General features: G+C 46.6%; 1 protein-coding gene across 5 annotated transcripts in view; it reads left to right on the forward strand.

Moving 5' to 3' along the window:
• The window catches only part of LOC126921894 (nephrin-like), a 252,845-nt gene that overhangs the window by 167,491 nt on the left and 59,602 nt on the right, over window positions 1–25,752 (forward strand). For 3 of the 5 annotated variants that reach the window (XM_050733899.1, XM_050733900.1, XM_050733898.1), the window contains exon 3: window positions 10,176–10,387. The exons of the other annotated variants lie outside the window; for them this stretch is intronic. In XM_050733899.1, the coding sequence (XP_050589856.1) occupies window positions 10,176–10,387 (212 nt within the window). The remainder of the gene's footprint in view (window positions 1–10,175; window positions 10,388–25,752) is intronic. 5 annotated transcript variants of the gene reach the window in all.

The raw sequence follows: 25,752 nt of genomic DNA on the forward strand, positions 1-25,752 counted from the left end.
TTGCACGTTAATGATCGGACAAATAGAAGCGCTCGTTTCGCGTGTGCGCTCGCTAAGCTTAGCTCCGCGAGTTCCTCTCTTTCGTTTAGAAATACTAGAAACCGTTCGATCTCGAACGCTTGAATTTACAAATAAAAGTAAATTACGAATGTCTATCTTTGTCCACGATGGAATCAAATTTTCCATGGTAAAAGGTAAAAGCCTCGTCGTTCCTTCTAAAAATTACATCTCTGTGTTTAGTCCCGTATAGTTTGCAACTAACGGGCGTTAAACGAACGAAAATTGACCAGCGGCTAGTCTACTTCAACCAACTAACTGTCGCTTTGTAGCAGAGCGCGTAGCTACTCGTTCCCGCTACAAAAAGCCGAGATCCCTATAGCTTGCAGAACTGTCCAGTGATGTACTAAAAACGAATCACGATATCAAAACGATCTCGTTGGGAGCATCGTCGTTCAATTTATCCCCTTTCCGTGGAAACGCTATCCCGGTCGATGGTTCGGCTTGACTTCTGTCTAGCCGAAAGTGGAATCTCGTCGGAGGCGCGATTTCGTTTGACTGCCATTATCGATTCTCATTACCGTGTGTTCTCGGTGCACCTGTTTCGTTTCCATCGCAAAGCCGCGCGTCGAATTTTCCCCTTGCCGCGTCCTTCCTTCCTTCTCTTTATTCTTGCCAACTATCCCTCTCGGCTATACGGCGAACTTCGCGTAAGAACGAGTCAACAACACAGCCAGCATTTTTACATTTGCATGCAAATAAGCGGGGATCGTGAAATCTATGTGGCCCGATCTATGTAACAACCCGTGTATACCTAAGCGAATAGAGCATCCTTCGTTCGCAACGAAACTCAATTACGTTTCGTAATCGTAAAAAGGTTCTGACGAAGAATACAATTGTTAAACGAGTCGATTCGTATACGCCGTCTGTCGCGAATACGGTGCCCTTTTATCTCGGTTCCAAAGTAGAACAAATCCATCGAAGAGGATACAGTAAGATAGCGCGCGAGTTTTCCGATTACGTACGTTGCGCGTAACTGCAACAATTTGTGTAACGCAGCGAACGGACCGTAAAGGCATTCGGTTGCGCGCATCGATCGACGAGCAACGTAGCACGGTCAAACGTCTCTGTTATCACGCTTCTAGCCTTCCATCGACCGTATCTACGAGACGGCCCCTTTAATCGAGCTCGAGGCAAACTCGAGAACTTTCCTCGTATTGTCGTTGCACGTGTAACTCGCGTCTCAGCCTCTTACCTTTCCTCGTCGTCCTCGAGCTGCCAGTTTCCACCGAAGAACCGAACGGCTGCCATCGTCGCGCAGCATCGCGTCGTCGCAAGCTTTTTTCCAATTCGTCACGCCAGACAATCTATGCACGTAAGTGCAGTGTGCGACGTCGCTCTGCAAGACACATCGCTGGTAATAAGATAATGCTGGACGTAAACGGCCGATGGCACGCGTCGAGCAGGCACATCCTCGAATTTAGCGTCTCTGTTATCGGCCGCGCTGTAGCTACGCTCTTCCCGAATTAAGCCATGGTCCCTTTAATCGAAGCTGACGGGAGCTGCACCATCGTTCGTCGTGTCTTCGCGCTACACCTGCTGTGTCCCTTTACGTTAGCGAAACAGCCGGGAACACGGCCGTTCGTTTGCAGATAGAAATCAGCTCGTCGATCTCGTTAATCGTTGCTGGCGCCAACACACCCTTTACGAGATTGTTCTTCCAAGTCTCGTTATAGAGACTGGCCGTTTCTCACCGGGCGAAATACGCGTTAGAACCGTGCGCTGTGTAAGATACTCGGAGAGATGCGAATTCGAGGTGACGATTTTCGTTAAGAGAGCGTGAGGTAGTGGCGAACGAGGGATAAGCGATAAACGCGAATATAACTCCTGGAACACAATTCAAGTGGATTGGTTCGCGCAACCCTCCTCCACCCGCATGTAAATAGGTTTTAATATACCAACGCGTCGTACTTGTATACCAACACTCGGCTTGCTACGAGTAATTTCAAGCATTTAACCCGCGAGAGGGTTTGAATGGCTGAAAGGGCTCCTGCTGGGTATAGGGGACGCGAGCAGTCGGAGAGCAGTGTGAAATTTAAAGTCTTCAGAAAACAACGCGCCAGGTGCGGCGTTATTTGCGTTAATCAAATGCCTCTCGAGCCGCTATTAGCACGCCGTGTCTAATCCGTGAAGAACGCCTGGAAAATTCGATTACGGATTCGAGCGGCTCGCTTTTCTGCTAAATTAACCAGAGAGGGAAGGGAGAGAATGAAAGAGGAAGGGAAAATACTCACGCGCATTTCTGTCATCCTCGGTATTCGTCACCTTGGCTGAGCCTGATTTTTATTAAAATCTCTCGCGCTACCTTTCTTCCCCTGAATTGTCATTCGAAATGCTAATCAACATAAGGGAGTTCGTAGTAAATAAATTAAACGAACATCCCGAGCGGAGATAAAAAAGAAAATGAGCATGAGTTTGGGGATGGAATGTTCGTTTTTTTTTAAAGGGTCTGTAGAAAACGGCCAAGGGGGATGTTCAACGTATTCTATGAGAAATTACGAAAAATAATCCTCGAAAATTATCATGAGAATAGCTTCATGGTCGCGCGCTGAGGTCTACCCGAACAACAATGCCGTCTGGTCCTATCTGCATAACAATGTTTAGCCGTGAAAACAAAGCTCCGTGACGTACCGGGTCAGCGCCGCGCCGGTAAAAAAAAGGTGATATATTAACTAGACCGTGGTTTTCGACAACTTTGTCGAATTCGTTCGTAATCGTTCCCGTGTCCCAACGAAAGAAACTTTCCTTTTCTCTCGACGAACCTCGATAATTTCGAAGACGTTAGCGAGAGTTCGGAACGAAGAGTGCGTGTTGCACACGGATGGCGTGTTCACGGGCAGTAACCCTAAATATTAACACGGGCCCCATGCGGGTGAATTGCCCGCCATTACCATCGCCACCGTGCTTGGTCATTAGCGTGGAAATATTGAATTTCGTTATCGACCTGCTATTACCGGACTGACCTGGCCACAAGAACGACTATAAGAACAAAGAAACTACAGTCGAAATCGAACGTGTCGGACCGAAACGCCGCTCTTTACGTCGCCGTTTGTGAACGTCGTACAACCATGTTCGATGTTACTTTGGGATATCTTTTCTGTCGCGTAACCATCAACGTCGACGCGTTGAACGTGGAGTCTTTTAAAATTACACGGAGCGGAGGAACTTGATGGAAGGGAGTGTGCGCGCTACGATGCAGGCAGAAACGCGAGACGAAATATTGTAATAAGAGGAAGAGCGATTGTCTGATGAAATTTTGTCGACGCGTGTTCTTATCGACTCGCTCGTCAAAGGATGACTCCATATTTGTCGAGCTGGCTTCGTCGTCTTTGTCGTTGTCGTTACCGCCGTTGCAGTACTTTCTAGCGGCGCCTCGTGCCGAGAGAAAGAGAGGGAGAGTAGTTTGTTCAGAATTCAATTTATGAGCTTTGCTTTTCACGAGCTCGCATCTACAGAAGAAGATGGGTTTTTATTTAATGGATAGCTCGTATCGCGAACGTTCAACTCGAAATATGTCGCTATTACGGAATAGCAAATTGGAGCTAGAAGAGGATTGATGAGGAACAAGAGGATGGTTCCAAGTATAGTTAGACCGCAATTGCACGCCGTGATATCGTGTGTACGCGCAGCGTGAGAGCTTCGGTGAACTCGTGTATTGTTATTCCTCCGTTAATGTTAGCATCCACCTACGTACGCGTCGGGCCACATTCCTCGTGCGTACACACGTCGACGTTCCACTCTCTCTCTCTCTCTCCCTCTCTCTCTCTCTCTCCCTTTCTGATACATTCATCGAATGTGAAACTTTAGCCGGGAATCGAGACCAGGTCGTCTTAATTACGCGCTTAGGAGCCGGTGCGCCTCGCAATCGTTCAACGTGTGCTTTAAAGCTCATAAGCCACAGGTTCGACGTATGAACAAGTTGCCGTCACCGCTCTCACGAACTTCCTGTTCTTTGTTCGTACAGTGCGTACGTAGCATACTGTTCGAGGTAATCATCCTCGTTCAGACGATCTCGCGACTTGCTATAATATTCGGATTAATAATTTGTCGAGATAGTCGCGCCTCTTTCCAGATTAAACGGCCTATTAGATATTCGGAAAGTTTTATTCGACATTTTTCGTCCGTTTCTATCGCGGTGAATCGTGGCGCAACAAGCAGACGCGACGGTGGAAAAAAGGAAGCCGAAACGAGTGGAATGAAAGAGAAAAAGAAAAGAGGGAAGAAGAAAAAGATGCGAGCCTAGAGGCGAGAGAAAGAGAAAAAGGAGGGGAGAACAGTGACGCGGATCAACGCAGAGAGCACTCGGCCGGCAGTAGTACGTCACGATAGCGTCAGTCGCAACTACGCGTCCCGTTCCGATATGTCTGACTGCATGTCGTTATTTCTACTGAAATTCGTCGCACCGTCCGTAGGCATGACTACGCGCCCGCGCACACACGTGTACGTACACGCAGCTCCGGAAATATTCACCGGAACCAACTTCCATTTCGACGAGACTCATTGTCGCCGACAGCACGAACGTGAAAACAAATAGCAATCGTTGGGATACGAGTTATCGTATACAAACGTTCTCGTCATTCCTGCCTCGACGAAATGCTCTTTTCGCCTCTGCTACCAGTGGCCCCGAATTCCAAGCGGACGCAATAACGAAAAAAAAGACGTTCTTCGTTCAAATTTATCGATGTCACGCGTTTCCTTCTTTTTACCGTCGAACGACGCGACATACGACGACTCGTCGAGAAGAATTCCTTCCATCTTCCTATAACTCGCGAATGCAAATGAAAGTTCTCGAAGAGGAGCAAAGAGGAACGTGGTATTTGAAATTCAGGTTAAAGCCGCGGTTCGACCGACGCGCAACAAAAATTCGTGTGGTGCACGGTGGCGGTAGATCGCGCGAGTAAAAGCCCGGCAAAAGCGGATGAGATCGGTAGAGTAAAGTTACCGAGTTTCCACTGTTTTACTTCGCGGTCTCGGAAGAGCGAGCAGCTAACTGCGTTGATAGTGACACAGGCGCATGACGAGTATGTATCTATGTATCGTTGTTGTTTACCCTATACTCGTACATCGTTTATCATTTTTGCGGGACGAGTTTGAGGATAAAAAATGAAAGCACGATACCAAACGGAAAAAAGCCATGTGGCGCGCGGCTAACGGACTGGAAATCACTGACGGTATTTTTAATTGTCCACCTCTAATCATTTTTACATTTTTTAACGAACCGTAAAGGCTTTACCTTTTATTCTCTTTTCACGCACCCAGTACTCTCGCGTACGGTTCTTCCACTCTTTAAAAAGGGAATATCCTCGTGACAACAACAACGCGCGTCCATGACAACAACGCGTGCAGAGTACGGAATAGAAAAATACCGGTCGTAAAATGAAGAGAAAAGATGCAGAACAAAATAAAGATGTAAAATGGAGGAGAAGAAACGTCCCGAGACGGTCGGATAAAGGTATAAATTTATAAAGCTCGAAGACGTCAGAACGATAAAGTATGTTCTCTGTGAGGTAAAACAACTCTACGAGAATGTCACAAAATTAGCGTGGCAATAAATAAGCGGACATACAATATTCTTGAAGGAAACGTAAGCGAAGTAAATGGTGGATGGTCTCCATTTATTTCGCCGCTATTTATCCTTTGCCCGGAGGACATGCATCATTTTTACGAGGAAAACGCGAAGCCAGGGAACCGCGGAGAGCCACGCAAAAAGAAGCAACGCCGGTGAAGCTTGCGGTGGAAAAGCAACGTAAATGGGGCAAAATACTGAAAAAGGACCTGTACGTTTCCTCTGTAATTACGCAGCGGTGCATGGAAAATAGATCGTTGTCCCAGTGGCTCGTTCGCTCACTCGAACGATCTTAATCGACGACGAAAGATCAACTCGTGCAATCTTAAGTTTTCCTCGTACTCGCCGTTTCCACTCTCTCCAATAATCTTGAAAGCTTGAAACTGTGATTTCTCCTCCCATTAGATCGAACGCGGAACGAACGATATCGTGGGATGTCGCTGCGTTAACAGGCTGATTGATAACTTCGTTATAGTTGAGCTACCGGGATTACCACGGTTGCCAGGGGTAACCTATCGGCTACAAAGTCGAGAAACTTAATTAACGAGAAAAACCTCGGAAGAACGGGTTGTAAAGTGGATCCGTATCGCGAACCGAGACCCGTATATTCGTGCCGGTGCTATTTACCCTTCGCCCGGAGGGCGTGTATCATTTTTACGAGACGAGGGCTGAACAGAAGGGTAGCCGGCACGTAAGAGCGAAGTGGAGGAGAGCGACAAAGGTGGGAAAGAGAGAGAATGAGAGAAAGGAAAAGGAGAAGTAGGTCGCGCAGGAACAGCGAAAGGGATCGAAGGGAAAGGTCGCGGAGGTGGTAGAGCGAGAAAGGGGCGAAATATTGGAAAACGGGCTGCGCGGCGAGATAAAACGTTTCATAAAACAGACATCGATTCCGTATTACTCGGTGACGCGTCGACGTGAATCGAGCAGCCCGTCGCGTCGCAAAGCTACTCGACGAGTGGCTGAAAAGTCGCTGTAACGAGTACCCGACGAAGAAAGATACGCGTTTCCTTATTGCATCTAACCGTGTTCCCATACCCGACATTGCCAACGTCCCTCACTGTGCTCTTATTTCCTCTATTTTTCGACCCCGTTTTTCATCCTTCTGTCTATCGGTACGATCCACCCCACTCAGAAAATCCCATCAAAAGGAAGAATTCGCTACGACGACGACGACAACGACGACGATAACGACGCGTTGACGAGACACCGCACACACGGCCAATCGGAAATTTTTCGAAACAAAACCCCCATTCTACTAAGATATATCGTATTGGTCAGGATTTTTCCATTTCGAGTAAAACAATATTTGACGACAAATATTTCGCGCGCTGACCTATGGAGATATCTCGTAAAAATTCGTTCGACGATATTTTAGATTTTTGCAACGACTAATGATACGTTTGACGAAATAACAAAGATAATAGACTCGTCGCCAACGATTAACGAAATCGATCGAATCGAATAAGCACGATTTAACGCCGATGTTCGCTAATTCCAAATCCTGTACGACGAAAGTAGAAACTTTTCAGGAGAAAATTCTTTTACCGACGTTCTCTTTCTGTTTCTCGTCTTTTCGGGTATCGTTCAGAAAGCTTGTACCAGCTAGAAAGCGGACTGTTCCCAATTTTATGGATCGAGTCAAGATGGCAACGTCGTAAATACAAAGAATCGCGAGACCTCGTAATTGCTGTATGATGCATTATATGGTACCGGCTAATGCTACATAATTATGGCACATTAAACCTTCGTTCCATAACAGTATTTCACTTGACATTTTTTTCATCTCTTTTATCGTCCGCTATAACAGGGGCGCCGATTCAGGCGTTTTTAGCGGCGGTATATTCATTTAATGAATATCACAGAGCGAAATGGTCAGACTGCGGTTTAACGTCCTACGCAACTGTTTAAGGATTTCGTTGAATTTTCAAGACGAAACATTACCGACGATTAACCAGCGAAATTGCTGGATTTCGAACCGACCCCTGTAGACTGCAGCTTGAAGCACGTTTATGAAATTTACCCCAAAAAAGAAAAGAAAAAGAAAAACTAAAGGAGATCGTTAAACGTTCGTGCAGGAAGAAACGTGCATGCCATGTATTTTATCTTCTTATTTCGATCGTTGTTTTATTACAAGCTCACCGCACTCTTTTACCAATTTGCCATGAAAAACGATTAATAATATATTTATTTAAAAACACGTATTCCGTGCTACGTGCGCAGAAATGACGATCAAGCCGAGCAAATAAAATGTATAAAAGAGAATTTCGGGAATCACGAGGTGTTTTAAGAATTAGAGTACGCGATGAAGTATTTGCAAGCCGGCGTGTAAACGCGTAGCGATGTATCGTACGATGTGGCGCATCGATCATCGCGAAATTTCAACGAAAAAGTAATTGAGACGGTATTTTTGTGAGGAAACGACGAGAACGGCAGAACACGCGGAAATTTTCGCCATATTTTAATCCGTTCACGATACACGACACCCTAGGTTCATCAATCTCCGCCGTTTTAGCCATCCCGTCCCATCGTCTTTCGTCACCGATCATTTATTTCGCGATTCGCTTCCGCCTTGTATGCGCGACTGTCACACAGAAATGGCCACTCCACCGGAAAAATTTTATCAGACTACGGTTGCTCGGCATGTTTAAAAATGATGCTCAGATATTTGCCGTGTCAACGAGTACATTAACGACGAGTTTATCGCTCGATCCTCAACGTCGCATAATGTACCAAAGAAAAATGAAATCGCGTATCCGAGATTACCGAATAAACGAATCTTGTTTCGGACATGATACAGCTTGAAATTCCAAGTCTTCGTGCGACGCACATTCCGTGGCTCGTAATAATTATTCGCACGTAACGAGCAAGAATATGCCGCGAATCGTAACTTGTCGTCATCGTAATAACGAATTGAGCTTGTTTGTACAGTTTGTAGAGCAAAAACTTGGTGGATTTTGTTCGACGGGAACATTCTCGTGGCGCGACGTGTTATCGCCGTTATTGCGCGCTGTCGTTGTTGTTAGCAGAGTCTCGTTGAAGGGGAAGTAAAAAGAATCCGGTCGAGTAAGGGATAAAATCAACACCAGCCGGTGTTCGGTTGACTCGCGTCGCTTCAAATGATAGCTTTAAAGAAAGGTAAACGGTTTCTGTGTCGTGTTAAACATCGTCTCCGAGTGTACGCAGCAAGAACAATAACTCTGAACTGTTCCCTCCACCGTGTCCAGCAGTTCGTTAAAGATTACACTCTGTTGCTCCGCCAGTGATATCGATACTCTTTGGTCGAGACCAATTTCCGTATGCGAAGATAAATAACTGGTTGGAAAAAGTTCTGAGAAATGTCGAAAATGTATAATTGGATACGCGTCGCGTATAGATAGTTACGTACATATATTAGAACGATTTGATTTGGCGTAATTGATTTTGCCACGGTAGTCTTTCCTCTATCCACGTGTGAAAGCTACAAATCGGAAATGTGAGGTATCCGCGTACACGAAATATCAAACAATACAGGATTGGTTTAATTGCGTTATCTCTAGTCGGCCGCACGTTGTACTCTCGACCGACGATAATTATTTTATCGATTTGAAATAATTACATTCTCTAGTAGGTGAGTAATAATGGCCGCGGTCAGTGGCTGGCGTTCGACGACCACCGCCTGCCTCAATGAATCGCAATGGAAAAGACTTTTTCGGCCGATTCGGACCACGTTCCACCTCTGTCCTTTCCATTCGTTTCTCTCTGTACCATGAAGCCTCTTACAATGAAACCTGCACGCTCCACTCGAATTTCATTGGCTAGAAATTGCGATCGTTTCCTACATACATATCGAATACCGCAGGCCGTTCCGCGAATTCTTGCCATTCCACGTGCAAGTCGGGCGTCCCAGCGTAGAAAAAAACGCTACGGCCAGCTAGCAAGAGAATGGGCGAGAAACAGAAACGACAAAGACAAAGCGGTCCGGCAAGAACTTTCCACGGTTCCATTCAAAAGGCTTTAGGAATGCGAACCATCCTATATCGAGTATCTCTTTTCCTTCCCTCCGACACTATCGGCCGCTTTTCATCAAACGCTTCTCTATCTATGCCACTAGAAAGATAAAACTAACCTCCGACCTTGATTAAAGGCTAAAATTTCTCCAGTTTCTCGCTATATTTTTAAGGGCAATAGGTTTTTGCATTACAGTGGAAAAACACGTCCAAGTCGATGAAATAGCGCGGAATACGTGCGTCATTGATCGCGACAGATTACGAACAAATATACGCGAGCAATAACGATTATTATATTTTGAACACTCCAACTACTTACCGAGCATTACCGATCCTCCCGTTTCCCTCTCGCCCCGTGTCATTACCACCGAGCTTCGATAAATGCGAATCGCATATGTATTACGTTAAGCACTTATGATATTCCAATAAATTTCAGTGTCGATTTCCACCTGGCAAACACACGATTTTCATTGTTCGAAGCGACGCGGTGATTATATCGGTCGAACGCTAAACAAACGGGGTCGGCTTGTTATTGATCTCCGGGGATTCTTTTTTACTCGTTGTAGGATCGATGCCAGAGAGAAGCCGGTGACCAAAGCGCAACACTCCTCGGATTCCGGGGTGTTTGGACCGCGAGCATACTTCCGCACGGCATTCCCGAGTCCTGCGGTCCTCGTGATCGAGGACATCAAGAGGCATGACGCGGCCACTTACAGGTGCAGAGTCGACTTCCGCAAGGGACAAACACGTAGCTTCCGATACAATCTCACCGTCATCGGTAAGTCTTTCGTTAGCATTTTCAACATTTCAATGGAACGCGGTTGATTCGTTCGAATTCACGTAGAGTACGTGAATTTTCCATGTCCGAAATACCATTTTTGTTGCTAAAAGCGGCAGCAAGCGACGAAAGAGTTTGATCAAGATCAAAGCGGCGCCTTTAGGAGCCGATGAAAGGCGCGGCGTAATTTCTGATGTCAAACAAATTTAGCGGGTCGTTGAAAAGGACCCTCGAACGACGTATTACAGATGAAAAAGCAATGTGTAAAAAAAAAAAGAGAAAGGGAGAAAAAGTCGATGATCACGGTAGGTCTGCGAAGAAGAAGGTACATACGTATTTCTTCATTTTGAATGACACCAAATATGTATAGCAATCTCGACTGACGTGTCGTAAACTAGAACATCCGGTAGCAACGCCAATTGGCGTATCGATACCCAGCAGGCATTCTATCCTTTCAATGGCGATTGAACCCAGGTTAAAGTATACTTGTAAAGAGGACCCTTCTCGCAATTGTATCGATTCGCTCGTCTAGACACTCGATTGATTTATTAATTTATTAATTCTCTGCTTAATATTAAAAGGTTTAGGTGAAGTAGCATTGCCGACAGTTTATATATATCGCACAAGTACGAATCTAAATTTAATACTGACACGAATTAGAAACAATTGCGGATATATCTGTACTTCGTTTAAAAATATTCGACTCGAGGACGAAAATTTTAAGAAGCAAGTTACTTGTCAAGAACCATGTTTAAACTTCATTAATTTCATTTCTTGGCTAAATTCGCGAAAGGTACAGCTACACGTGCATTTTTCACGACTGGTATTCTGACCTAATTCGCGGTCCTTGGATTTTTACTGGCGTCAAAGCCAGCTTACACTACGAAAATCTAGCCCTTGGGCCAATTACCTGACGCGAACAGCGTGCACTCTGTGGTCAATCAATGGTCACCGGTGGTCACTTTCCTCAAAATCATTTCTACCGACTACCTCGCCACTGTGGACGCTTCTGGAGACTCCCTTCCGGTTCCAATTACTTCTGTGGATAGCGAGTTCAAGCTCGATCACTGATCGGAAATAATCTATCACTCAATGGGTTTCCTTTCGGCCATACGTTCGTAGGGTGACACTGCGTGTAATGAAATTTGAGACTCGAAGATCACATTTTAGGAACGAAAATTTCGATGATAAAATCACGATGCGAGAATAGCTGTTGAAGAAGCTAATGCCAGAAATAGCAGAACGATGAGAGAAGGAGTATCGGTAAAAAAGAAGAAGATGACGTGCAAGAGGAAAAATGAAGCTTCTCTACGATCTTTTACGATTTCGAAAAGCATCGAAATTGGAGAATGGAAACTCTGAAGGAAACGAAGCCGAACTACAAAGATGTCTACACACAGCTCTGATATATTGTATACGGACGTGCAATACGAAATGTATAATAATACGAACAAATATACGTTCGAGCGATGGAATCGATCGGGAATCAGGCGCAAGATTACAATTTCGCGCTAACGCGTTAACGTCGTTCTTCTTCCGAAGATATTCTCGCATTTCCATGGTACGCGAACAAACACATGCTCCACTTACGAAGCGCGCGCTTCGCGTCGCTCCGTTACTCTCGACGTCGAGTGAAAAGTGCAGTTCTCAGCGGGCTCTAAGTCTGATCAAACAAATGGCGACTGTTGAAAAATTCATGAGCCAATCGAAGACGCGCAACCCTTGCTCCGACTCCGTGCTAGACTCCGTTCCGTATTCCGTGGCTCTATCGTCAGCCACGTGGATCTCTCATTGGCAATCTCTGCTGTTTACGCTTTTTCTTTTAATCCTGGTAACGTGATCACGAGCAGAGACTATCGGAATTGAAAACCGTTGAAAGTCTCTCGAGACGAAGATATTGCTCGTGTCCGGTTGTTTGACGGTTTCGTCTGTGAAAAATCCAAATCGAACGGAACGTGCTATCGATGAAAAGGACAGGATCGAGGGAGAAGAGAGACGATAATTCTGGAAATAAATTCTGTACAGGAACTGGACAGGTTTTCAGGAACGAAAGGAATCGAGCAAGTATGCGTCGCGGCGATGGTCGATCATAAAGTCCACAAGATACGAAAGTATAACTTTCATGGATGCTCTTCAAAGCAGTCGCTAGTGAAGTACCTTCGAATCTCGGGATATTCCATATAGCTCGCGGCAGGAATATAACCTGGAAAATCCTGGCACCGATCCTTCGATACCGGAATCCATCTTTCGCCGCAATCCCGTACCTTCTTCCGTTTCTAACTCATCGATCGAAAGTTAGAAAGCAAACGAAGACGAGAAAAAGAGAGAGAGAGCCAAGCGATGGAAAAGAGAGTGGAAATGAAGAAGAGGTAACGACGGAGAGAAGTAGAAAAATGCAAGAAGAGGGCGAGAATGGTATAAATGACACAGTGCAGATTCCGAGAAAACCTTCCGGCTAACGGGGAATTGCTCGATCTTTATCCGTTCGGATTTCTGTGTTTTTACACGCGTTCAGCCACGCGCGCATCTTCCAGGAAGAAATGTAACGCGATGTCTTTGGATGATCTTCCTATGCTGAATGCACGGATCGTAGAAAATTTTCGTAGATGCAGCTGGCCGAAAGAGCGGGACGCGCGATGGTTGGATGCGCGCGATATTCTAAAAAAGAGTCACGGAAGAAATTTGCCCGGCTAGAAAACCGTCCGCTTTGAGCAAGGTATTTTCATCAGAGGAGATTGGTTCCCAAGAGTTCCTAGATTGCGTCCATCCACTGGATTTTCCCTCGTAACAGGCGTCCTTCCGCTGCCCCTGGTCCCTCGACCTACGTTTTTATCGGTCATTTCCCTTTCTTTCATATCCTGCTTCCACTCTCCGCCCATTTCCGATGATACCCGACGCCGATATGCGTATCCTTGTATACTCCGACCTCGGACTTTTTCCTCGACCAGAGGAAAGCGAAGAGTTACTTGTTGGCCTGTATCGAATTTCCCTCTGGCGCGTGCTATTGTTTCTTTTTCCGCGCGGTGGATCAACGCTTTCGTTGCCGTGCGAAAATCGAGTAGCTCACACTTCTCTGACTCGTCCGTTTCGGAAACGAAGGGATAAAAACACGGTGCAGGTGGGACGGGGCAGTCAAGAGACGGCGGACTGCCCGAGAGTTTAATGAATCTCCGGGAACAGATTCCCGGTACGCGAATATTAGTTTTCCGATTGCCGCGCAACGCGTATCGTTTTATTCGTTCTTTTATTTCCAGCTGTAAACGTCACGGAAACAAACACACGCGAGTCTGCTAAAATTCGATTCTATGGGATCGCAGCCGCGTTCGTAGTCGCCTACAAGGAATCGTAAAAATTCTGAAAAAAGTTAGGAATCGCGCGACCAAACGTACGACTGTTGTTTATTACGATTCACGGTATAGTAAAGCAAGAACTATGATAATTCGCCGACAACGTTTCCTCGTGCTCTTTTTAACCGCGCTGCGGAGACCGGACAAAAAGAGTCGAAATGGAGGCAAAAGCCACTCAAGGTGTAACTTAGTCTGCAAATTGCATCGCTGCGTTGTAAGCGGGTATTAAAGAAACGGAAGAATGTACTTACGCTAAGCGCAATTTTCCATTAGGGCGGTCACGAGCGACATGAAACTGTCGCGTACGGCTTCCCACGAACAACGCCAAACATCGTTTCCATCGCAAAAAAAGATTCTATGCCATCCGATCCATCAGTCGATGAATAGCGAGAAAAAAGCGCGTACAGCTTTCAAAAAGTTTGCCGATCGGTTTTAATTGATTCTCTCGTAGGTTTGTTTATTTACGGATGAAAAACACGTATGGCAGGTAAATGGACGCGTTAAGCCGCTTGGAAACACGCGTCGAGACTTACCTCCTACCACCCGGTACTCACACGGTGGCTAAGGCCCAAAAGTAAGCTCCTTAAATGGAGCCAGTCAAGCTGATCCTCGATCTCGCATCGGCGAATGATACGATAAAAAGTTGACTCGGAAATTTAACTTATCCGCCACCCTTCCTTGATGAAGGCTGATGATAGGTGTACGACTTAATATCGGTATAACTTTACGCAGAGATAAGCTGACGAAAAAGAAACGAGAAAACGTGGAAACACGAAGAGCACGTCGATCGTTGAAGTGTAAACGTTATCGGCCGATCGAATCGGAACGTAAAAGCTGTTATCTATGGGAGTCGAGTGATCTAGAAACAACGACAAAAAAAAACAATCGATCGCACGCACACGGATGGCAAATTTCTCGACAAGAAAACAGGGAACGCGGAATCGGGCGTCATGTGTGCCGGAAGGTCTTTGTTTTTGCTGGGCGGAAAAGTGTCTGTAGCAGTGGCGGTGATAGCGACGATGGTATGTGTTGACGCCACAGACGGATGTTCTGGCGTAAGAAGAAACGAGAGAGAGAGAGAGAGAGAGAAGAACAGAAAGAGAAAGAGAGAAGTGCAAGAAAACCCGGCAGGTTGTCGAACGAGAGGTGAAACCGTGGATCCCCGAGATCTATTCCTCCAGCCGCGAGCGCAGGGGTGGAGATGGAAAATTGTAAAAGATGGAAGCGAAGCCTGCTGCTGAAGTGGTAGGAAGGAAGAATAGAGATCTGCCCTCGTTAAGGAAATAATCCGCGGCTTAATTAAATACAGCGCAATTAGTTCTGCTTCTATAGCTGGATGGTGGCTGTGTGCGTGCGTACGCTCGCGACGTACAGGGTGTCTCGAGCGATTCTCAGTCGTTGCGGAATTTCACTCGAGGGAAAGAGACGAGCGTGAAAAGGGTGGCTTGCTCCGCGCTTTCAAAAACTTCGAGAACCGGAAAACAAGAGAAGCTTCCTTTCTTTTTTTTTTTTTTTTTTTTTTGAACGCGTTAACCGCGCGGAAAATCGTTCTATTCTCTGGTGAAAACAGCCTCTCGCGGCGAGTACGAACATTTTGAAACGATCCGTATACGCGAACGTATCGTCGTGTCTGTCCCTGCGTGGGTGCAGGGAATCAAGAGAGGGTGAAACAGCTTTTCTCCCTTGGTTTCTCCAGTAGCAGTGTGCGTGCTCGTGAGCGCACTAACGCTTACGCGCTCTCCTTTCGTTTCCCCGAGTTAGCTACTGCGAGACTGTCGTTTTTGCGAAAGTCCTGGTCTCGCGTATTCACGAATTCGTGTCAAACCATCGTCTTTGTCATCGGAGAAGGCTGAGAAATATAGAGAAAACGGGAGAGAGAAAGAGAGAATAGGAAGGATCGAGCAGATTAGGTGGTCGAATTAGAATTTCAAAAATCCACGCGAAACTTTCTACGTTAACTCGAGTCAAAGTCGGTCGAGGGAAAAGGAAAGGGGGAAGAACTGCGCATAGAAATGGACTGGGCTGGACAAACCCCGTCGTTAAATTTTCCCTTAATTAACCTCCCTCTCTTTCGCGCTTCTTGTCTCCTTTTCTTCGTCATTCTTTTTCATCCCCCTTCTCTAACCTTCCACCTTTTATTTTTCTTTCTTTGCTCGACCGTTTCGCTACTTTGCTACTGCTACGTCTCGTTTTATTTCTTCCGACTGTATTTCACCGCACCCTCTTCCGGTTGTATTAACGTTTCCTCTCGAAAAGTCTCTGTTTGCATTCGCCACGCGGAAAATTGTCTCGACGTTTTTCCCCGAATCGATATCTATTCGATCTCCGATGCGATTACCTCTTAACGTCACGGCCTAACGAAACCGTGCACTAAATGTTCGCCGTTCAGCTTCGCCCGCTAAAAAGTCGATCCTTATGTCAAGGGCAAATATCGGAAACGAAACGAAATCGTTTCGGAGAGGCAGCTTGCCGAACGGACGAAATTCGAAAGCGATTTGGTAAAATAGTTGATTTAAGGACGAAGCGAGCGTTGCATCGGTCGAGAGGAAAGGCAGTCGATATCGGAATGATCTCGAAATTGAAAAGACCCAGGACGAGAAGAAGCGCGCATCGATGACTCGTTAAATAACTCTTCTTTATTCCAACAAGCAGCAATTTCACTTGAAAAGCGTTGAGCAGCAATTTTTTCCGGGCTTTTACTCGTGCGCATACGCTCCTCTGCACGTACTATGGGAGTTTGTACCGAGGTCGGCAACCCTTTTCCCAGCCGGTGCAGGTGTAGGGTTATGTGCTACGCGCCGACTAATGGGGAAAAATAGTAAGAGAAGAGCGGGCGAAAAAGAGAAAGAGAGAGAAGGTAAAAGAAAAAGGACGAGGAGGCCTGCAAGGGAAAAAAGTTGGTTGCGCGCTATCGGCCACCGGATAGCTGTACATAATCGAGCCTCTCCGTGGCGAGGATAATTAACCCCCACGTCCGTTGTCCTCTTGCGAACCGTATAAATTGAATCGCGAGTACTTCTCCTTTCTGCAGTACTCTTCGCTTTTCTACTCGCTTTCGATAATCCGGCCCTCGGTTCCGCGGCATTGCTAATGCTCCACCGGCGAGGCCACTAGCAAATCGAATTAAACCGGCGATTATACGCGTGTTCGCGTTCTTTCTTCCAGCGAACCAGCATCGCTACACAACGAGCAAAAGGAGAAGCCAGACTGAAATAAAGGAACAAATAAAAAAGGAAAAGAAGAGAGTTAAAGGAGGAATAATGAAGAAGAGAAAAAGAGAGACCGAGATAGCATTTGCCTTTCACGATCACAAAAGACTGTGGAAAGCCGAGCGATCGAAATTTCCATCGTGGTCGCGCAAGGAGTCGCACTGCCGGCCAAATAGTCGGCGGAATGAAAATGCGACAAGATGGGCGAGCTCGTACGGAATGCGACAAGGGTAAAAAGGTGTGAATGTTGGCTTGGCCGAGGGCCGAGGGTAAAGGGACGATGAGTTAGAAAGGGGCTGGCAAAACGGGGTCCGAGATCGGAAAAACGGTCCGCGAAGTCGTATGAATTTATGACCGGCATAAATCCGCTCTCGCGCACCACGATTTTCACCGAGGCCTTCGCACTTCTCCGTTGCCTCCAGAGCCTGCATCTCCCACGGCGAAATTGGAAAGATGCTGCTGGCGCGACAGGATTCCCGGCAAATTTATTCAACGTCCGACTACGGCATTTAAGTGCTTCGCCATCGCGTTGTACCAGATTATCAGCAAATCCGAACAACACCTTGAATTTCCGAATACACGAGAGAATCTACGACGAGATACTTGGTACAAAACTTGCACCGCCATCCGAGAGAATTTTCCAACGAGCAAACGAGATTATACGATTAAAATTTTTGGACCTCTCTAAATTTTTGGACGACTTTAAATATGTGCTGGCTGGATCGTAATGTGGTCTGGCAAAGGGAAAGAGAGAGAAACAGAAAGAAAGAAAAAGGCAGAGCGAGAGAGAAAGAGAGAGAGAGAGAGAAACCTGGAAGATCGACGATCGTTCGCTAGAACAACTGCAGCTACAACCGTGCAATAAAGGAAAAGACATCTTAAATCCTAGAAAATATACTCTCTGCTATCTCGGGTAAAAAGATTAAAGCTGGAAGAAGAGCCGTGCGTGCACGGCAAAAGCTACGAAAAATTACAAACCGTTTTATGATTTTGCCTGGTTGAAAAAGGACGAGCAACGTCGAAAAAATATGATTGTCTGGTGGCACGTAATTATCCAATTCCTATGCGGGCAATTCAAAAATGTAGATTGACCGTACGAGTGCGCCTTTAATCGAATAAATTTAAAGGTTGGCAAATTCGAACAAAAAACGAGTGGTCATTTATTTCCAGCTGCTGAAGAACTTCTTCAAAACAGCTACCTCGATAAAGTACGTCGTTTCTTAATTGCTTTGTTGAAAAAGAACGCGAATCTCGGAGGATGTACTCTTAACTCTATTATAGCACGTCGTGACTGGTTAAGTGGAAAGAAGCAGCATCCAGGGGATAAAGGGGAGGAATCAGCGAGGAACGCCGATATTTAGGAGAAGTAGTTTTACAGGAATGCAGCCCATGCTCGATTTCCGGAGCATTCGGAGGACTCCTTCCAAGCCGACGCTTACTTCGCACTCCGCGCGATCTTGGTTCCGGCTTGCTGAACTATGTGTGTGCCGACAACAGGCTTGCGGGCTAACAGAGCGTTAGAACGAGCGAGTGTTGTCACCCGCGGTGTGATAAACTGCCGGTCGCTAACTACGCGAATTATTCCAAGTAGAAGGTACTGGCGCGGCGGAGGCCGCCGCCGCCAATGCGACGCTAGTTCCTCAAGAACTTTCTCTCGCAGATTTCGTGCCGAGCTCGTGGATGCAAATGGCAGAATAGAAGACGGGCATCCCTCGCACAGCTTTTCAGAGCTTTCACGTTCGCGAAGAAACAGCGATTGCTCCATTTCGAGAAGCTTTTGCGCGTTTTAGTTAAAAAGAATTCTATTCGGAGCGTGAAATCTCGTTATCCGGCCGAATTAAATAGACGAGATTGCGGCTAATCGCATCTTGATCCTAATTTGTATCTTGATCCTAACTCTTTCGTTTCCTTAAAGCTTCGTTAAGCTGCGCCGATTCTGCAGAAACAGATAATTGCAAACAGGAGAAAAAGCAGCGTGCAATTAGTCGGCGTATTTGCGAGAGTTTCGCGTGAAAACGGTATAGCTGGTGGTTCGCCGTATAGTCCACAGAGTCGATGTTATCGAGCAGTTAGGTCGGCAAGGGATGTGTCGCGTAATCGAAAGAAGGAGGCCAGCGACAAAATGGAATCGACATTCGGTGCATCGGTTGCTTGAAGCATACGTGGGTAGCCAAAAACGACCGGTAATCACGTTAGTTTCCCACGAGAAGACCCGTGTGACTCCCAAGTGTGAGTATTGCCACCTGTTTGGCCGTACTTGCAACTGCTTCCCCGCTGTAACCGGTGCCACGACCAGTTCCGCTCTCGAATACGAATGTAATTAGTGGGAAATTGAACGAGGGGGAAGAAACCCTTCTGCAGTTAAATGAATGTCCCGAAGATTAATGGCCGTCATCGATCGTCGAGAATCGATCGCATAGCCAGGTACATAGGCTCTTCGATCGACGGATAAAACGATCCAATCTCGAGATTAAAAAACATTATCGATCGTTCGTTCGAATATTGATTTCTCGGTGCAGGATTAGAAAATTTCGATCGACTAACTGGAACCGTCATTGACGGGCGTTGAACGTCGATCGAGAAATTGGTTCGTAACGTTTGGTCATCGTAGGATTATCGGAACGATCGATACGTCGGAACGCATCGCGCACGAATACCAGACGGAATGCAGATTTTATCGGACGGATTCTAGCCACAGCTCATGATTCGATAATGCGGAATGCGCGATTCGTTGTTGCATCGACTGGAGAGAAAGTTGTTCCGGAAGGCAGGCGAGGCTCGTGGATGCACCGGCACATCGAGATTCGTACGTGTGTCGGTTGGCGAATATATGCTACGTCGTCGTAGCGTAATGTTTCGCAAATATTGACGTAGAAATCGGCTCTTCCATGTTCCGCCCCGTTCTGGCCCCGTTTCAGTCCCTCCTACACGGCGATCTGACTGCAGACGCCTAAATTGGCCCGATACATCCGACGAACGTGGAGCGGGTACATAACTCAATAAGTACACAAAATTTTCTTCGCCGTACTGCTGTCGACGAATATTTCACCGAGGATACCGTCTTCTACGAGAACGCATCCGACTCTGTCTCCGCTCGAAAGCCACGTTACCGTTCGAGATTCTTCCGTCCTCTGATCCACTCTTCTTCGAAACCTGTCGCCTGTTCCATGCTCGCCAACGATCACCAGCCTTTTTGTTCATCACCGCGTCGCTCGTCCGGTTCTATATGGCTTTTATATCCTGAAATTATCAATTGCAATAGGATGTCGTGCTTGGAAAGGGACTGACCCATTCTGATCGTATTCTCGCGGTAACGGTCGAGTTTCGAAGGTCCAAACGAACCTCAGGTACCAGAGCTGACACAGTCGAGCACAATCCGCACGGATGCAGGCGTTTACAAAGTTCCGAGTCTAACAAGATTCTTAGCGAGGAGTCTACAGCTGCCCCGTAAATGTCTCCAAGTACGAATCCTTCGGATATAAAGTTCAAAGTGTGCTTTCAACAAACTTCGAATACGTCCTTATCCAAGACCAAATACGTTCCGATTCAATCCTGTCGGCGTTTCAGCGTACTGGCCCAAAAGGAGAAAGTCCTTCTCCCTGCGCGAATTCCAAGCTATTTTAACTTTTTAGTCGCGACGTTAACAATGCTACGCAAATATTTTACCGTCGTCGGTGTAGCAATTTGCAAGCCAAAGTATTCGTTAATTACGAAGAGGTTCAAAGTTGTTGGCGCAACAACGGTGACAGCGACAGCGACAACACCGGAGAAAATCCTGTTTCGGTCGTAATAAATACGGATTCGTAATTTGCCGAAATATCACAGTTTATTCCTGACTCGGGTTTCTCGGAATATTACGATCGGAAAGCGGTTCGCAGGAGTTCGCGATTGCAGCACTTCAGCGGGACGCGATATATCTTCGAATCTGCTAATACGTCTGATCTAACAAGTTTCTTACTGTGAAAACTGCTTGGCCATTCTTCCTCTGGCACTCTTCGCCACATCTATTCCCCAACTCCTATCGATATCGTCGCACGTGCCCACCAACTTTCCTCGCAGTGACTTTCAATACGCGCTTCCGCTTCCTGCAAAAGCAAGAATCGCCGATATCTCTATCGGTCGTGGAAAAATAAGAAACGAACGAGAAGACGTCGAAACGTTTATCGCGGCGAGGACACAGCGTAAGTTACCTCTGTGGTGTATCGATCGCTCGGCCAACCGAAGAATTATTTCTCCTAGCAAGTAATCTTCGATTTCCGGTTGAAGACGTACTCGCCGAAATAAAGCGCGCGCGACGCGATGGGTCGCGTCTTTCGAAGGAGAAATCGATGAAAAGGAAACGGAAACGAGACGAGAAATCGTTATGTAGTCTGGCTGGTAGAGGAATGGCAACCACTGATTCACGGGGTGAGGCAAAGCTAGAAATCTGACGACCGGCCAGCAGATTTTAATATTTGCAGCCATATCTCAACGGGGCGAACTTTTGCCGGGAGAAATGGCGAGCTGGCTCTCACTTAAAATCACTTTATACGAATCGCGGCCACTTTTTCGCCCGTCGTTTCGTATCCCTGAACCGTTTCCCGACCGTATCCCCGCTCTCTCATTCCTTTCGCAGACCCATAACCCATATCCCATGGAAACTCGCGAAAATCCATTTCGCTCGCTCGCTCGCTCGCTCGCTAGCTCGTCGACGACTTCTGGAAACACCCGCATTATTCTTACCGACCCTTGCTTCCCTTTGCATTATCCGGACGACGTATGGCGTCGGATAACGTTTCTCTCGAGAAATGTCTGTTGCGTCACCATCCACCGCCAGCGAAAACTGGAGGGGAACGAGGGACTTTTTCGAAATTGAAAAACCTCTATAGATCGCATAGATCGCGACCATCACCCTGTCAGCAAAAATTCTTCCTTGTTTTTCGACCTGTAACTCTCTTCCCTCCCACACCGCCGCTTTCTTCCTCGCCTTTATCCCATCTATGTTCGGAAGGGGTCAAACGCCGAGGCAAAGATGGCGTGTTAAGCGATTCGTGGTGATTTATAGAGGCGAGCGTCGAGTTGGAGGTAACGCGAACTCGTTTTCTCACGGTTCCGGATATTCCAGGTCGATAAAGGACTGCGAAACGTCGAGGCACCGTATCGTCTCGGTTAACGAGTTATCAGGGAATCGAAGGACAGCTATTTGCCGATCAACTATTAAACACTTGGATCGAAATCTGCGGGCCGCTGCCCTTCCAAGTTAGTCGAACTTTTATACGAATGCACGCCACTGTAATTAAAGAACGATCGGTCGATCGAGGTCTCGCTGCCACGAGAAAAATAAGCCTGCCAAGAATAGAGCTGTTTCGCCGGGAATCGTACAACGAACCGTGGCATCAAATTTTTCGCGAATCGGCTATCTTCGAGATATTAATTATTTACTTTTACCGTCAAAGATAGTTTTTCTGGGACGCTGCGGCAAAGCCAGGCACCGCGTCGAAACGATAGAAAAAGACCGATCATATTTTACGATTCTTTCGGACCTGTTAGTGCGTCCCTTAATGATCGAATTTGGCGCGTTAATCGAAGATTAATCGGCCAGCGATACCACACGGTGATCATAATTCAATCTCTGGTCTCGATAAAAACGCAGAACGTACCGGATCCCATTTCGTTCGGTCGGAAAAGAAGGTAAAAGAAAGCGGCTCAGATGGGAGGAAAAGAATAAGTCGAAATTAACGAGGATCCGTAGCGTTAGCTTCGTTTCCGTGTGCCTTGCAATATCCGGCCTCTCTATAATTAAAACGTCCGCCGTTTTGACTTATCGGCTGCCGGTACGGGAACGATCGCTCGTCGAAAAGAATATACGAATTGGCGGAAGCGTGCACGAGACATGGCAGAATTCCCGACAAAATCCACCTCTCCTCTCTGTGCCGTGAAATCGTCCTCGTCGTCGACGTCGTCTCTCCTTTCACAGAATTCCGGCTAATCAACGTTGTTCCGAGCGCTCTACTAAGACCGCGTCCGCATCCAAAAGACGTAAGCTGCAGCCGCGGAAAGATGAAAGGCAACGCGAGTCTTCTTCCTAGTCATCGAGAATTCCTAGCCATCTTGCCTTTTATACCCTGTCAAACAAGAAAGCCTTTTGTTCGTTGACCTCTTCTTCCTCGTCTTACGACCTACCACCCCCAAGATCTCCTTTCTTTTCTAGTCGCCCGCTCTTCGTAAGACCTTTTTGTTCCCGTAGCGTCGCGTCGTGTCGAACAACTAACTTTCTTTCGTTTTCGGAACATGGTCCCGACCGATACGCTTCGGAAATTAATCATTTCCGCCAACTAATGTTATCGATTTAATTTACAAGTCGCCCTAAATATTTCATTTTCGTCTAGACAATGTTAAAGAATAACACGGCTGTTCGCGAGTCGTCCTCGAGGAAACTGCTGGCCGTAAAAATTTAACAAGCAGCTTTTGGCGTACTACCGAGTAATGGAACGGTCATCGTCAGGAAAGCAGGTCGAATCGAGGTAAAAAGGGAGACGATGGAGCGGAAAGATGGCTACGGGATGAGCTACTGGAAGAGACAAAGACCATCGTTGACGTTGCGAAAGGATCTCGTCGGATTCGTATTTATTTATCGTCTGAACCAGTTACAAAATTGTTCGTCCGATTCGGATCGGAGACGAAATTAAAATTCATAAATTTCGATTTAATTGCGAAACAAACGGTAAAGTAAAAACTGTGGATTGCGTTAAGAACTTACTCGAAATATACAAATTGAATGAAACTCCCTGCTGAAGCGTTCCAAGTTCGTTGTATTCGCGTCGGTCTTGCCGACGGCGTAAAACGGAATTTTCGTGAACTCTCGAAAGAAACACCGAAGAAATTAATCTCGGTAGTCGCTCGGTTTTGACATACACCAAAAAAGAAAAAAAAAGAAAAGAAAAGAAAGAAAAGGAGAAGATGACGACGGTGTGTACCGACTTGTTTGGTCAAACAGTGCTTCCTTGTTCCGATCTTTTCTCCATAGAAACACGGGTAAACTATGCTGTGATGACGTGTCGCGTGACATCGGTACGCGAGGTACGCATGAAAAATGCTCACACGCGCTTAAAAATGTCCCTGGTTCTGCGTTGCCGGCATACGAAGTGGCATTCGGCAAACATCGCGCGGCTTTTCAACTCGCCCGGAGCTTCAGGCTTACGAGGCTTATTCAAATCGTCCGGAACAGCGGAGAAGATGAGAACGGGGCAGCAGCTAGAAGCTGAAACAGCTCGCTAGCCAGCTTTCCTTCTTTTTTTACCGGTTTGCTCTCAGTCTTCCCTCGTCTCTTTTTGCTCCTTTCAGAGACAGCCACGACCGTAGTACTTTCCTCCGCTTCGCCTAGGAGCTTGCGAGACGAAACGGAGAATAACGCGGATGAATATCTTGCGTCGTCATTACCATTTCGGCAATAGCCGAAATACCTTCGTCAATGGCACTTTCTATTCCTCGAGTAACTCAACTATACAACATTTTCCAACGGAATGCAAAAGTAAACGGTTTTATCTACGACCTTTCGCGTTTGTCCAGCGCGACATCTTGCATGTTGGTCATTCCGACGAGTTCCATTGGAGCGTGGTCAAGTATTTTAAAACCGCACCACGATCTCTCGACGAACGAATGGCACGGCCGTACACCAACGGTTCAGTTTGAATTTTCGGAGGGTAGTGGAAACTCGTGTAGTTCGCGCGATTCGTGAATTTAACTTTTCGACGGCGGCAAGGGAGGATGAAATGGACGATGGTGCAAATTAATTCACGACCTCGTGACCAACCAGTCCAGTCCACCTCTTGCCATTGAAAACTCCGTACACGCTGTTTCTTTCGGGCTTCGCATCCGCTTTGTCGTCCGGATATTCCGAACGGACATCGTTACACCGCTTCGCTGGTCCGGTTCAACCGGAACGCCTTGAACAGTTTGATTAACGATCGAACAACGGCATATCGAGCAGACGAAACAAATTGGAAAGGAAACGGCAGACGTCCTTCTCGGTACGATCTTCCTTATTATTTTTATCGATCGTCCGATGATACAGTCGGAGGTAAACCACAACTCGATGTCGCATCGTGGTGACGGATTCGAGCTGGAATTCTCATGGAGAACTACGTTCTCGCTATCGACTCGAACGACGCTAGCTGCGAGCTGTTAACGTCGAGAAGGGGAGTGAAAAGGAATAGAGAGAGAGCGGGACGAAAGAGGATCTAGTTCGCGGAGAACGACGAGCTCGAGGCTGACAAGGAACATGAACGATGGGACGACGTTCCCGTCGACGAATTTGAAAATAAAATTTGACATTTTTATTGAAATCCAAGAACGAGGTATCGTACTATGTCTTGTCGTGCCGTGACAGACTATGTATACACCCGCATATATATAGCACATCCTTCAAAGACGAAAATCTTCAGACGGTTTAATAGTACCCGCGAGATGATGGATTTTAACTCGAACGTTGCTTCCCAAAGAATGTAATCCATTAGAAGCTAATTCTTCTAGGCGTTCGGTTCGTTGGCTCGTTCGACTGTTATAAATCGCGGAAAATCTGACAAAAATCCCGAAAATACCGAGTTTCGTTAGTCGAGCGAATTTTTCGAAAATTTCAACGTCGATGAGAAGTTTTCGGCATGGACATTTGCCGAACGTCAACCAGAGCGAAATTTCAGCACGTCGCCGCTCAAACATCCACGTGAAGGTAATTATTAATCGAGGAGGAAAGAATGTCGTTAACGAAGACTCGCAAGTTGACCAACCGACTCTGCTAAAGTTTCGCTACTTGTAACTTTCCGCTTTTCTC

Source organism: Bombus affinis, chromosome 11, assembly GCF_024516045.1.
Source record: "Bombus affinis isolate iyBomAffi1 chromosome 11, iyBomAffi1.2, whole genome shotgun sequence".
NCBI lineage: Eukaryota > Metazoa > Arthropoda > Insecta > Hymenoptera > Apidae > Bombus > Bombus affinis.